Source organism: Manacus vitellinus, unplaced genomic scaffold (assembly GCF_001715985.3).
Source record: "Manacus vitellinus isolate BGI_N305 unplaced genomic scaffold, ASM171598v3 scaffold_24_pilon, whole genome shotgun sequence".
Classification (NCBI taxonomy): Eukaryota; Metazoa; Chordata; class Aves; order Passeriformes; family Pipridae; genus Manacus; species Manacus vitellinus.
Genome location: NW_021939798.1, coordinates 9653888 through 9669194, shown reverse-complemented (window position 1 = coordinate 9669194; position 15307 = coordinate 9653888). Strand labels below are relative to the sequence as shown.

Here is a 15307-nt window from a genome sequence, read left to right as displayed (position 1 = left end):
TTTTGGCTGAAATAATGGAATATTCACAATCAGAAATATTAAACAGCATTTAAGTGTGGGTGAGGTGTAATGAATGAGTTGCATTGTATAAAAGGGTATTATTCAGGCTACTGATTATAAGGACTTAAATTCGAATCTTGGAGGGGAAAAAGTGGCTTTTTTTTTTTTTTTATCTTGCTCCAAACTAGCTGTGGAATAATATTTGTTGCTAAACTGAGGCCTGAGGAGAAATGTTGATCTTTTAGAACCTGGGCATCCAGTGGGTGACACTGAATGTCTGAATTATGCAACTTGGGAAGGAGGAGATGTGTAAACACAGGCAGGAGCTGAGGAAATGGCTTAAGTGAGGGGATTTGCTCCCTGGATCGTGTCCTCTCTCCAATAAACCTTGAGGTTTTGTCATGTTTTCATCTTTTCCCATCATTTCTCAGGCTTAACAGCACAACGAAGGAATCTTTAGTTTTGAAATAATATGACATCTCAGGTATCCATAAGTGGAGACTTTTTAAAGCTACAGTTTCTAATGATGCTAAATGCATACTATAAAGAAGTTGAATTGCTTTGTTGCACTGTGAGTAAGAAGGGCAACAGTTAGGGAGGGGAAATGGTTGTTATTTAGGTCAGAAAAGCTTTAAAGTTCAAAAGGAAGTGGTTTCTTTAAAAGGAATATTCATGAAGTCATTATTTTTTTTTAATTTGTATGAAAAATAGAGAAATTTCTTATTTTATCTGTTAGTAATTGGTGCTTTCAAAAACTGCCAACCTAAAGCTCAAATTTTCATTCTTGTTTTCCTTACCAAGTTGTAGATTTGATACTCAATTACAGACTGCTTTAATTTTTTCACTTTCCTTTATGCTCTGTCTTGTAAAAGGCCAATGTCATGTGGTGAAAACTCAAATAAAAATACTCTGAAGAGACAGTAATGACAGAAATTAATATGCCTCACTTTTGGACTGCAGACCTTTTATGCCTGTTCCATAGAGAGTAGGAATGAGTTGAAATCTCTTCTTTTTTTGTTATTTTTTTGTTATTTTGGTTTGAATCATGGCTTACTGAATTCCAGGCCCTTAGTGCTGCTTGGAAATTCTTGGCCCATTGTAAGCAATCTCCTAGGATGAATGTCAGCTAATACATCACTGACAGTCATGCCTCGTTTTTTACCTGCACTAATATATTGCTTTTAGTAAATATATGGGATAGGAAATAGTGTTTACCCTCCCCTATCATGAGAATAATACTCATTCTGTCTGCCATAAACCAAGAAATGCTGTTTATATTGCTGCTCCAGTGAGCCAGGAAGGACTGCACAAATATGTCATGAGCAGGCAGTGGAAAATGCTTATATATGATTTTCATAGATTTTCGTAGTGAAGCTTGTATGACTTAAGAATAGCCATGATTGTTTCTGAGGACTAAGAACTAAAACATAGGCTACATTTTGGGGAGCATTTTGAGATAAAGATCAGAGGAGTGTTTTCTGTGCTTTGAAGATGTTTTGCAATCTTTGTCAACCACCTGGACAAAGTGAAGAAATCTTCCCAGTTCTTTGACCTAATCATGCAAAATCATGCAAAAAGGATTGAGTTTCAACACTGATACAGGTTTTTACCACGTGGATGCTTTCTTTAGTACAAATCTTGGCTACTGTGGTGGTCCTGCAGTTGTAATTTTGTGCTTTCACTTGCTGTGCATTGAGCTAACTTGGGGAACTGCTCCAGCTAAAACCCAACCTTGCCAAAAAAAAAATGAACTGCAGAAATGTTAAGACATAGAACCAAGCAGGCAGGGCCTCTGGTTTTGACAGCAATGAGCCATATGTCAAGTTAAAGTGGTCACTTAAGCATGACTTAAGAAATCATCACTATGCCAGCTCTGCATGCTCGTGATGTGCTTCCCCAAGAGTGCAAACAGTTGAGCTGGCAGAGCTCAGGAGGGAAGGCTGGTGCTGGATCAGTGAGCTGATGGGTACAGTTAGTGCAGGTTTGCTGAATTCACGCTCAAAATGTACCTTTAGAAGTTACAGGAACCGTAGAGAGAATATTTGCAAGAGCTTGTAGTGCCAGGACAAGAGGGAATGGTTTCAAACTGGCAGAGGGGCAGGGTTAGATTGGATGTTAGGAAGGAATTGAGGCCCTGGCACAGGTTGCCCAGAGCAGCTGTGGCTGCCCCAACCCTGGAAGCATCCAAGGCCAGGTTGGATGGGGCTTGGAGCAGCCTGGGCTAATGGAAAGTGTCCCTGCCCACAGCAGAGGATGGGAATGGATGATCTTTTAAGGTCCCTTCCCACCCAAACCATTGTGTGATTCTGTGATTCTACACAGGGACAAATTTCACTGACAGATGCCCTCCTGGTTTTCTTGTTGCAAATCTCCCCTCTCAGCTACTTCTTTTTTTTGAGTTTTTTAAAAAAATGTTCTACCACAAATGTAAATAATTCATTCATAATTAAATTACTTGTTTCCATGGTTTCATATTTTGCTATTTATGTACAGCCTACCTCTGAGCCCACAGGTATTTCCTATAAATACCACTTTTCCTATTTGGAATGAATTATGTAGCTTCTGTCTTTCAGTCAACCATGTAATTTTGATAACTACCAAACCTAAGAAATTAATCTGCTTGTTATGAGTAAATAATGTACCCATCAAACTGTAAAGAAGGAATCTTCCACCTATTGGCTGAGGGTGAATTTTCTCCATTCTGTAATTGGTTTCTCTATGTGTATTTTATCTCCTGTGTTGTCTTACATTGGCAATAAATTTCTAACTGTAATTGGTTCTAATATGGAGTTTAATTTTTGTGTGTATGTTGTTTTTCTTCCTGAGAACTTGCAGATATTTTGGGATGAAACTTTATTTGCAGTGACTGATGAGAGTAGGAAAGTGATATTGAAGTTTCTAGCAGATGACCCTTTAATAAGATGTATGTAATTGGATAAGACTTGCAACAAATATTGGGCATCTGTTGAGGAACATGGAAATAGTGAAGAGAAGCAGGAACTGGAAAAAATCTTATATTAGCAAAACCTCTTCAATTTCTGTGATCTAATAGTATGACTGAAACCCAGCCTGAATCCTTTGAGAAAAATGTCCAAAGGAATTCCCAGTTGATTTTATTAGTAACCCTCATGTGCAACAGGAGCTGAACCTTCTCTTTTTCCTCTGTATCCTTTAAAAATGTCAGCCATATGTTTTGAACCTGTTCTAAAATGCTTTTTGCCATCCAAGCCACCCTTTTGATAGGTTGAGACAGGCAGAGAATAATTACTGACAAACCAAACCAAAATAAGCTGTGTTTTCTTGGAATGGAAGGTCTGGAGGCCTCAGGGGAGGAATGGCAAGTGGCTGCTGGCTCTTGGTGAGGTTGGAGTCATCCAAAAACCTGGAGAGGAGGTGAGAGGCTCATTGCTGTAGAACAACAGGAGCTGCTGTTGTCTGAGACCTCCTTCTGACATAATCCCATCCCCTCCTTACACCCTTTGCATCTCCCAGTGGGTCACTGTGAAGGTGCAGATGAAGTAACCTGGTGATCATCTCAACTTGGGAGCCTTTCAACTCTCCTGACATAATTCCTCAGTCAGGATTGTGTCCAAACAGGTATTAAAGGAAGTTTATTTCTTTTAGTTTAGCACTTAGGACATGGCTCTGTCCATATTTCAAACAGCTTGTTCAGTGTCATCCTGGCCTCGCTCCTTCCCGTCCTGAAGAAAAATAAACACCCTCTTTTGGCAATAATGGAATTAGTGTGTGGATTGTGTTTGCTGGCAAGTAAGGTTCATTAATTTTGTTAGCGTGTTATAAGGTTTCTCAAACACGACTGAAAGCCTGGACCTAAATTCAAAATATACCAAAATACTTAATGTTCAGCTCTTGGCACTCAGAGCTGGCATTTCACTCGCTGTATTTGTGTCCTCACAAATCATACTCCAAGGAAATGTTTTGGTTTGTGGCCACCAGTAGCTTGGTATCATTAAACAGCGAAATAAAGCGCTGAGAAAAACAAGCTGTAACATCAGTAATAAAATATTCTGTGTTGTTTCTAAAGAAATGGTAAAACCCTAGAGCTGTACTAGTGGGTGGTCTCTGTATTCCATCAGTTTTCCACTCTTGTAGCCACGAGTGGGTTCAGCCTTTGCTTTGAAGCTCAGCACAGGCTGCGTTAAATTGACCGTGTGGGTGATTTAACGTGAGGTGAAGGATTAGGAGAACACACGAGCCTTTCAGACGTTTGTCTGCAGTGTGTTGGGTGTCTCCTGACCCAACAATAAAGTTTTCAGCTTGGTTGGCAGTGAGGAGCTGGTCCTGAGCTGGGTGGATGGAGCTGAGCTGGAAGGAGTTGGTGTGTGGTGGTGACTTGGCTCGTAAGAGCAAAGCCAGTGCAATTTATCTTGGTGTAAAGGAGATTTACTCATTGAGGACCTCATCATTTTTCTGTGCTGCACGATGGGACTGTGGGAGACTGTGTCTCACCGTGATTTTCCAAGAGCTCTTTGCTTTCTGTTGGGGTCCAGAATTCCAGCTGTATTACAAACCAAAATACAGTCCAGCAGCTGCATTCTGGAGATGGGTTTCATTTCGTAGCCTGTCATTTCATGCAACCTTAAAATATGAACAGCCTGTGCTGCTTCTTACTGCTCTCTTTCCCAGCCCTTTATTTTGTGCTGGGTGATACATCAAGCTGAAGGCAGCTGCTTTATTTAAGGCATCCCATTTCTGCAATTGGGGTCACTGCTGAATTAGTTGAAAAAATCTGAAGAACTGTTCACAAAAAAAAAAAAAAAACAAACCAAGAAAACAACAGTGCTGGGCTTTCCTATTGTTCTTTAATTGTTAGAGCTGTGCTGTTCCTTGCTGATGTGCTTGTACACAGCTCCAGAGCAGATTAGAGCAGCCCCCAGAGGGGTTTTGTGGCTGGAGTACAACGTGTTAACAGCAGCAGGTTTTTAAAGTAAAGTGAATTCCACCTGCAGAACTGATATAAAAAGTCTGTGATTGTGGGTCACCTTTTTTGCTGGTACAAGCTCTCGAAATAGCCATTCCAGCACCGTTTTTGATAGATGACTTCTGGGTTATTATTCATTTATAAAGTGGGACACCTCAAAGGAGGGAGATTAATGGGTTTGTGGAATCGTAAAAATGACTTTACATAGAAATGGTGATCTCTGTCTTTTAAAAAGTATATAATTAACAAGTAGATTGAAACAGAGTTGAATACTTCATATTGCATTAAATACTTTAATATTTTGAAGTGCTTCCTCATTTTGGCAAACTCTGTGCTGCAGTTTTAGCAGAATAAACAGGATCATATACCTTCTTTTTGCTGTAATGGAAGGCAGAAATGACAAATCTGGTATAATATATATCTGAATATAGTATTCAGACAGATCTGAATATATTATGTGAGGTATTTTACTAAATCCAAACTCTTTTTGAAATGTTTTACATATATCTGCAGGTATATATTTATACTTTTATCCCACAGGTCTGCCAGAGTTGTTTGGGTAAATGTAAATGTATATTCCTTCCCTGCCAGGCACAGGCTGTATTTGCACACTGTTGTAGAGCTTGCAAAGCCAGCTTACCAACCACATCCATCTGTTTTCTACTTAGTGTAAAGGAGTTAATGACCTGAGTAGTTAAGACTGTCCAGACGATCTGTATAATCCTTTCCCACAAATAAGATAGTGTTGCACTTAACTATTACTTTATCTTAGATTTAAAAAAAAAAAATAATAAATAAACAGCAAAGGTCTCATTTCTGTCCTGCACCTGACTTTTTTATTCTAAATGAACTCGACCAAATAGGGAAAAAAAATCTGTGTCAAGGTCGGACGTATGAACTTGAGATTATGCAGACCAGTTATTCGTGAGTAGACTTGGAGCTTAGAAGTAGAAATCAGCCCTAATTTATCAATATTGATTTGTTGTAGTCTCTAGAGCTTGGTTCCAGGGGAGGTTTGAGGAAGTACTTTGAGTTTTGCAGGATCTGCAGCGAAAATAAAGGCAATCCCTGAGGTGAGCGACGTGCCCAGATTAGTGCTGGGGAGGTGCTGCGTGACCTGCTGTTACACAAGAGCTTTAGGAGGCTTAGTAACAGGTTAAGGTGATGGGGAGAGAGGGTTGCTTTCCTTCCTAAGGTTGTTTCCCTCCGAGCCTGGAACAGACTTGCTGGTTTAGCCAGGAAAGAGTTGTAAATGCCAAGTGGAAGGGCTACATGGAGCAGTTGTGAGTGTCAGCCTGGCTGCTCCCCTGAGACAGCACTTTCTGCTGCAGGGGGTGAAACACTGGCAGAAAAACAAGCTGATGTGTTATAAATTATGCATGTTGAAAAAGTTACGGTAATGCAAGTTTTAAGAATTTAAAAATTCCCCCTGGATTCAGGATTGCAGTAACAGTCACTGCTTCTGACTTGTGTTTGGGTTGTAATCTACAACCTTGTTTATATTTAATAGAAAAGGGGTTTTCATTATATTTGTACGAGTTATAATATGTTCAGAAAAGGAGAAAGGCAAGTATTGCTGCATCCTATATCTTAATTGTTACTCTTCTTCTTCTGGAAATATTCCCTGTTGCTGAGTTTAATCTATTTCTAGTAAATGTATTTAAATATACTGCTTCTTTAAATAACAAATGGAGTTGGCATTTCATCGATTAGTCTGTTTTGAGGAGGTAATACCCTATTTCTGTTTATTGTGATTGCTATATTTAACCTTAGCATGAACTAACACGTGCCATGTGACACATTCATTCATTGCTCAGTGGTGTGCAGGAAACACCAGCCAGGCAGTGATATGGGCCCCTTGGGGAAATTCTGTGGCCTCTCTGAAAATGCAAAGCATGTGAAACAGCAACACAACAATTACTCCCTGCTCTGAGCTCCCATGGAGGCCCTGGAAGTCCTCTGGTCCCCTCTGAGAGTAGCACAGAGAAGATTTTGTGCTTCCTTGGTAGCTCCTCAGTCCGGTTCCGAATCAATTCTTGTTTAAAACCCAAAAGCAGAAGCCCAACAACAAATATTGAGTGTACACCCAGTTGTTTCCCTGTTGCTGCCAATGAGGCCTCTCTGGCTGCTTCCTTTGGAAGGATCAATACTTGAAACCTGGAAACAAATTATGCAGCAAAATACGTGTACCTGTTGTGGTTGGGCAGCTGATAATGGCATGATAGTGGAGCTACAGCTTCACAGCTCACAGAATCGAGTAGGCTGGAAAAGACCTCTGAGATCATCAAGCCCACACAATTTTTACAGTGGTTAATACTTTATAAATTCATAATTTGAGTTGGGAGAATAGTCTTGAGCACCAGCACGTCACGATACGGTTTGGTGGGAACGGTGGTGTTTGTTCAAAGGTTGGACTTGATTCTCTTGGTGATCTTTTCCAACCTTAGTAATTCTGTGATTGCAAAAATGAGTCAAAGGTGACTTGAGAAAAACCCTCACTTATTTCTCTGTATTGGTAAGTGGCTGTTCAGTTTGACTCTGAGGAATGTATTCTCTCCACCCTTTGGGTTTGCACCTTAATTTGTCTTACTGAGCACATGAATACTGTGGTATAGTAGAGATATTCATGTCTATTGGAAAGGCTCATCTAACCTGTTGTTTTTCTTCCAAAAGGGGGAGAATACAAATGACTTTAAAAAAAAAATAATCTGTTGACCGTTTTTAATAATTCCCAAAAGCATATGACTTTTGTCTTGATATTTTTCCTTGGAATGCTTGTGGTTATGGAGCTCTTCAGAGATATGGCTAAATGATGTGTGGGTAACTGGGGCTCAGCAATGCCTTTTCTTCTTTATGGATCATCTAATAGAGGAGATTGCTTCTATTTCTCTTATTTATCATTGTAATATCTCATTTCTGTCTCATCCCTCCGTGTCATACATGAAAGCAACACAAAACAGTATTTCTGGGCAGATGACTCTAACCCAACAATATATCACAATAACCTTTGCACATCACATAATTTAGAAAACAGCTGGAAATTTACAACAGCCTTGTAACTCTAAGTGATGACAACACATATATATTGTTAATAACAACCTGTTTTTCTCAGCATTGTGCCTGGACAGAAGACTGTTGAATAGTATGAATTGCCCTTCATTATGTACCATCAATCCTACAAGTCCTGTTGTGCATCTTCCACTTGTTTGCTTTGAGAATGCACTGAGTGCTCCTTCCCACATTCTTCCTTGTTTTCCTGCTGTCCATTTAGCATTTTGTGCTCTCTGCAGCACTGCTGGGAGAGTGGAGGGCAGGGAGCAGCCTGGTGGATGCCACATGCCAGCAGAGAGCCAGCAGTTGGTCTGTTTTTGCAACACAAGGCCTGTTTTGTTCTCTCCATCCCTCCCTGGGCTGCAGGGAGAGGATTTGTCTCCAGCAAGCCCAAAGGACTGAAGCTCACATCCATATTATATACATATATATATGTATATACATTCACAGATTAAAGTCATGCTGTCAAAGCATGAACAGACCTCAATAATTTTCTTTTTAATTTTAGCTGTCAGCCTCGAGATGCCACTTTGCTCTCGAGCTGCTCTGCACAGCCTGTGCCAGCTCCCTTCGACTGGGATCATGTTAAAATGTAAAGCAACACATTTCCTGGCAGCCTCTGCAAAGCAGTGCAATATAACCTTCATTACATGAAGGTGGTGAACGTAATGTGACTTCTTAACAGCTGCAATAAAGTGATGTGAAGCTCTTTAACATCTTTTCAAAACAAGTAACTAGTGAGAGGTTATTTTTCATCTCTATTGCTAAAAAAAATGACGTGTTATTTTAAGCAGATGACATTTTGTTTGCACTTATCTGAACTAAGTAAATCTTTACATGAAACCTCCAGATCTGTGTTGCTTTGTGAAGTAAAGAAAACTTGAAAAACCACTGCTAAAATACACTCTAATGGTTGGATTTCAACATGAAAATTTGGATGTTAAATTTTATGTATGGAGATGACAGCTGCTAACAAGGGATTTCAGTTCACCCTTGTTCTTTTCCCTTTAGATTTATGAGTCCATGAGAGCTGCCTATTCCATTGTTTATTTTTATGTCAAACTATTTGGTTCTCGTTTGAGTATTCTCTGAAGATCAGAGAGGGCTGATGCATTCAGATCACTTACTGAGGAACCAAGTTCTTTGGAGATAAATAAGCCATTACAAATGGGAAATAAGAGGAAAAGAGTTTATACAGCCTGTGTTCAGGTGCCCACATTAGTCAGTCTGTTATTAGGCTGAACAGAAGTTCAGCTTTAAGAGCTCAGTAGTGAACATTGATAATCAAAACCTAAGGAAGTGACTGGGTTTAAGGTGCAGCCCAAAGTCCGAAAGGACAAATCTCTCTGGTTTACTTATTTTGGCAGCTGAATTGTAATTTCACTGCAGTGTGATGAGCATCATTTCCAAGGAAGTTAACAGCTAAAGTTCAGAGCCACGGAATGAGGCCGTGGAAAACAGTGGCACTGTTCTTCCTTCGTATTTATCTTGATGCTTATATGGAATTTAAAACAAGGTCGACATTGTCTCTGGTTGAATGAGTTCCTTATTGTGCAGTGAGATGTTGCCAGCTCAGAGATAAGATGTGACTATGGTGTTTCATAAATCCTGCCCAAAAGAATTGTCCAAATATGCAGAGTATCCATAACATACATTGCTGAATAAAGGCAGAGTTGGAGTAGCCACTTTAAGGTCCTAATTTGAACAGCAAGCTCTATTCTACAAGTTTTCTGGATGTTCTCATAGTATTTCTCAGAACTTTTGCATAAATTATCACATTATATTTTGCAACTGTATGATCATTGCATACAAAAGTAATTAGTTAACTCCTTTGTTTTCTGAAGGATATACCAAGATTTTTTTTTTTTCCTGCATGTGATTTATTCCTGCAAACACAAATCAGTCTTTTGTCTTTGAGAGTGGAAGGTTTGGAACCAAAAATACCATTTGAAAGTAAAACATGTTTCAACTGCAAGTAATATTAATGGTAATTGCCACTTAGTGATCTTCCAGTTGGTAGAAACAAACCATCAAAATGATAATTGTAGGATTCATTGGGATTTAGATTGATTAACAAACCAGACGACCGAGTGGGCAGCAGACACCGAGCCAGAACTCTGGCTCATGTCAAGTCGGCAGAGCTTATCTGGAATCAGTGGAGCAAAGCCCACTTCGTTCCCTTTGCCCAAAGAATAAACATATGCCATGTCAGAAATAGAACAGTTGGAAACAATTGCTGCATGGGATGCTGATGGAAAAGAGCTGGAGAGAGACAGAAGGGTGATTAGAGTTCTTTAAAGCTGGATGGGCGACTCGGGGATGTGAACGAGGAATTAGGGTGGAATTGTGGTTGGACACTGCAGTTGCAGGCAGGGCACTTGAAAGCAGCTTTCTCAGCTCTTCATTAGGTGAAATCAAGTCACAGACATTTTAAGTGGGAAAGAGAACTGTTAAAGTTGCCTGGTGAAGTGAGCAATTGAGATGATTTATTATGATTTCCCCTGAATTTGAGGAAATTCCAGGTTTGCAATTGTCAGTTAATTCAAATCTATTTTATTTTTTAGAAGTGTCCTTTGAAATAATGTATTTTTATGTGTTGGAAATGCAAAATTCAAAGTATACAGGGAATGGATTATGTGTAAAGAAACTGTGAATTACTTCTGCATCACTTCATTCTGCTCTCCTGACTCACTGCTTGATGCCACAGTGTTTAGTACCAGAGTTTCTCAGTCTCAAATCTCAATTGTTTTGTTTTGTTGAAATGTGGACCAGTTTTGAAATACCTGAACTAAGCTTAACATTAAGAAAGAGCCCATAATGAGGGTGAAAAGCTGAAATACTGACTTCTTAAAGTAAGCACACTCAAGCAAATTGTTCTTTTTATGTGGTTGGGGGTACCTGTCTGGGACAACCTATAACCTCAGTCCCATGGCATAGTTAAATTAAAATAAGCTTTTCTTATCTCAGAAAGAAAAAGTTCTTTGAGATCATTCATAAATATTAAATGGCATTCATATTGCAATCAGGAACCCATTTTCTTTTCCCATTATCTCCTGCCATCCTGTGATATGAGAACACTCTGTTCTCTACAACAGGCTTCACTCAGAGCTTTGGTTCCTCACAGAAATAATTTACTAAAGACATTGGATAGAGACCTTCACCAAGGCATTCAGGTGAACAAATCCCACACCCAAGGATGGGTTTCATTCCAGCTTAACATTCCTGGCTTCTGCTTCCTGCTCTTGCTGAGTGCACATTGACAGTCCCTGTGACAGGGATTTAGATTCAGGAAATGTGGCTTCACAGAATTGTCATCCCACACTATATTCAAACCCTGTGGGCTGCTTTAAACATTAAAAATGTATCATTGTGTAGAGTCTTTTGTTTTTTAAATGTGCATGCTTATCTCCTCTTTAATTATAGTGTTTACTTGGTGTCTTGTATCTTACTTAACACGAGGCTCTGCTTTCTTTCGTTGACTTACAGGTGAAATATTTGACTAGAAGTCTTATTTCTTCAGTAATTATATTTATTAGAAAAGATAAAAAAAACCCAAACAAACAACACTACCAAACCTGTGCCATTCTAACTGTGGGTTTCCCCTTTTTTTTTCTTTTCACCAGTTTGCTGTTTTGTGGTTCATAAGAGGTGCCATGAGTTCGTTACCTTCTCTTGTCCTGGGGCTGACAAGGGGCCCGACACTGATGTGAGTACACGCATTTAATACATTGTTTTACACAGTTTGATGTTGTTACACCCACGAGACTAAATGACAAACAGCATCAATATGTTCTTTATGGCAGGTAATTGAGTGGGTTTTTTACGGTTCTGAGGCAAATATTTGTGGAGATCTATTTTTGATAAGAAAAGTAAGAATGAATGTGCGACCAGGAACGGTGTCCTCGGAACGTGACAACCCCAAGGTGTTTACCCAGGCATGAAGTCAGCATTTGATTTTGTTTGCTTTCTGTGGGGTGTATTTGATGTTAACAATTCCCAGGAAAGGCTCTGAGGCATTTTCTGAGCTTTCTTTGTATCCATCTTATCTCAAGGTGTATCTCTGAGCTGTCTCTGGTCCTTGTCTCTCTGCACACAAGGATCTACAGCTCCAATTAAATGATAGTTTAATCTCGAGCCAGCTGGCTTATCTAAGTTTTTTTTAAGAATTATTGTCATGTTTGAGCCAGTCTGGTAGTCTGGATACACCCATTGCATCCTGCTCTGTCAGTACTTCTCTGTACATGTTGCATTTTTGGTCAACAACCAGTTCTTACTTTCAACACCTCTGCCTACACAGGGAGACACGTGTGCAGGACCTCGGTGTCACCTGCTGAAATAATGAACTCATCCTGTTTGTTCACAGAAAAATAACAATTTCTTTGGGTTTTATAAATCCCACTTTACAGTGAAGTAATTTAACATCTGCTTATGGGAACAATGCATTCCAAGTGTTCTTTGTCTGAAAGGCTCTGTTTTGTTTCTTATATTCATGCTCTAGATTGTAGGCTATTATCTGCTCTGATGAGATGCACCAGAAGACTTGTCTTGTTAGGTTTTAATGAGCTTCTCATGAATTGTTTCAATATTCCAGCCATGAGGGCAGCCAGCAATATATGGGCAGAAGCCACAAGGGGTTTTGGAAAATTTCAGATATTAAAAAGTTCTCTCATTTTTAAATTTAAATCCAGGGACATGTTGAAGGACTGAGAAGAATTTTTAGAAGTTGAATTTTAAAATATTTTACATTATTAAATTTGGGTGCATAAGAAAAGTGCTTAAGTTAGGAGTGTAGTTACCTTGCTCAGGTTGTCCTGTTCTAGTTTTAACTTAGTGCTCAGTCGTGATTTAAGTTGTTAATTAAAGTTGCTGTTGATGAACAGTTTTAGTGGTGACACTCATGGGTAGCTCTACTGTGTCTATAATGAATGATTTGTCTCTTGAAAGAGTTCCTGATGGTTTTTATTTTTTCAAGATGGGTTCTTCGGGGTTTTCACCCAAAGTTCAGAAATGAGAACACACATTTGTGTGTGAGACCATTTAATTTTATCGTGAATCTCTTCATGGTTATAGAATCTGTTCTGTGACAGGTTGTTAATAGTCTTTAATATTGCTGGTGCATTTCGTGATTTGGTTTTTGGCCTTGGTGATTAAATAAATCAGTCTAATGCCTTATTTTGGTATTTGGGTTACCAAATGATAATTTTCAATATTTACACAGAAGCAATATCTGAAAAAACACTTTGAAGATTAAAAGCAATCAGAAAATAAATATGTTTTATTGAAATTGTGCTACATTAGTGGGTCCTATTACACAAAGAGGATTGGAGAATGTTATACTTTAATTTACTGAAATGTTTGACTATAATGTCAACCCTTTTAAAATTCAGAAACTTATTCCTACCCCAATCACTGCAAGCTTTGTTCTGAAATGTAGTGTGCTATAAAGCTTATCATAATATTTAGCAGAGTTTTAAATATTAAAACATCCTTTTCTAAATTACTTCATGCAGGTGCACAATTAATTTGTGTACTCAAATTCTCCACTGGCTTTGCATGATGTAACCTTTCCATTTATTGTGAGAGTAATAGTTTCATTAATAAAATTAATTTTCCAGGATAATAATTATATAATAATATTTATCGTGTATTAAGATATTGTTACATTATTGCGCTCTGTATTTTTAATATAAATGAGGCAATCCTTACAAATACAGCATTAGAATAATTGTCAGTTAAATTTATTTAATAAGAATAGAATCACAGAATGTTTTGGGTTGGGAGGGACCTTAAAGATCACCTAATTCCACCCCTGCCATGGGCAGGGACACCTCCCACTAGCCCAGGTTGCTCCAAGCCCTGTCCAACCTGGCCTTGGACACTTGCAGGGATGGGGCAGCCACAGCTTCTCTGGGCAACCTGTGCCAGGGCCTCCTCCCCCTCACAGGGAAGAATTCTTTCTCAATATCCAATCTAAACCTGCCCTCCTTCAGTTCAAACCCATTCCCCCTCGTCCTGGCACTCCATTTGTAACAAGAAGAACCTGCAGCCAGGCAGGGAGGTGGTGCCCCACCGTGGGTGACAGTCAAGGTTAGAACACAAAATATTTCCATATACAAAACATTTCCCACTCAGAAGCAAAACTGCTTTCAGCCCTCAGGGGAGGCATTTCTTGCAGGTGAGTGTTCCCAGACATCCCTGCTGAGGCCTGAGGGATCTGGGACACGAGAGCAAGGATTCATCTCTGACTTTGTCTTGAGCCAGGTGCCTCAGGGATGGGCAGAGGTTCATTAGTTGTCAGACTCCAAAGGGCAAAACCCCTGTAATTTTTAGGAACTCCCCTCTGATTTCCATGAAAGCTGAATGTGCTCGTGTGGATGAAGGGTGAGATCAAAGTATATATTTAAAATAAAGCTCTTCTGAAAGAGAGAATTGAACTGCTTAAAAAAATAAATCGTGTGCAGAGAGATTTCTATCGTGGAGTTGGTTTCAAAACTCTTGGTAACATTTTTTGGCTGCAGCAATCCCCTGCAGGAAGTGGAAGCTCCACTGACGGTTCTAGTAAATTTTTAAATATATTTAACAGTTGCAACAAAAATGATTTTTGAATTTCTGAATATTTAAATGCAGTCATTTAGGAAACAGGAGGGATTTCAGACTCTGCTATCCGCAGACCTTGTCTTCCTTCCTAGCCCTTTTTACATGCCAAGCATTTCATACACTGACCCCTCAGCTGTATAAAAGCCCTGTGGTCTCTATCGTGCCAAAAATGGTGGTGTACAAATACTGTCCCCTTGTGTAATATTTTCACTTCCTGCAGCATTCTGTCGTTGTAAAAGAGGGAATAAATTATTTTTATTACCTGAAAATGGCATGCTTTAATAAAGGTGAGCGTAAAAGAGGGAAGCTTAAAATGAGCCTCTTTTTGCTTTCCTCAGACTCACCGAAATGTGAGGTTGAAAGGTCCATGTTTGTGCCAAAAGGAAGATAATACTTGTGAATAAAGTGGTCATCCTCGACTAGCATTGAAATGATGGTGTCTGGGGAACAATATCCTGTTTCAGTGAAATAGGAATTCACACAATCAAGAAATGTTACATTTCCTTAATGCTTGGCAGGGCGTGAGCTCCGGTGTCTCAGCAAAACAGCAGCTCAGGAAGTTGTTTTCCTGCTGTCTAATGGCTCTCTGGGGTTTGAATAGAAATTATTCATCTCCTTTTTTGTGGTGATGCTGCTGAGGACAATTTAACAGCCCCTGCTGCTGGTGTCCTCCGAAGTCACAGGAAGCATCATCACCAGTTCAGATGCTTCCTTTTG

At 39.4% G+C, this 15307-nt stretch overlaps 1 protein-coding gene across 1 annotated transcript in view; it reads left to right on the top strand.

The window, feature by feature from the left end:
• Nucleotides 1–15307, top strand: part of PRKCA (protein kinase C alpha) — a 143795-nt gene that overhangs the window by 49313 nt on the left and 79175 nt on the right. Inside the window, exon 3 of the mRNA XM_029960097.1 lies at nt 11617–11699. Within this exon, the coding sequence (XP_029815957.1) occupies nt 11617–11699 (83 nt within the window). The remainder of the gene's footprint in view (nt 1–11616; nt 11700–15307) is intronic.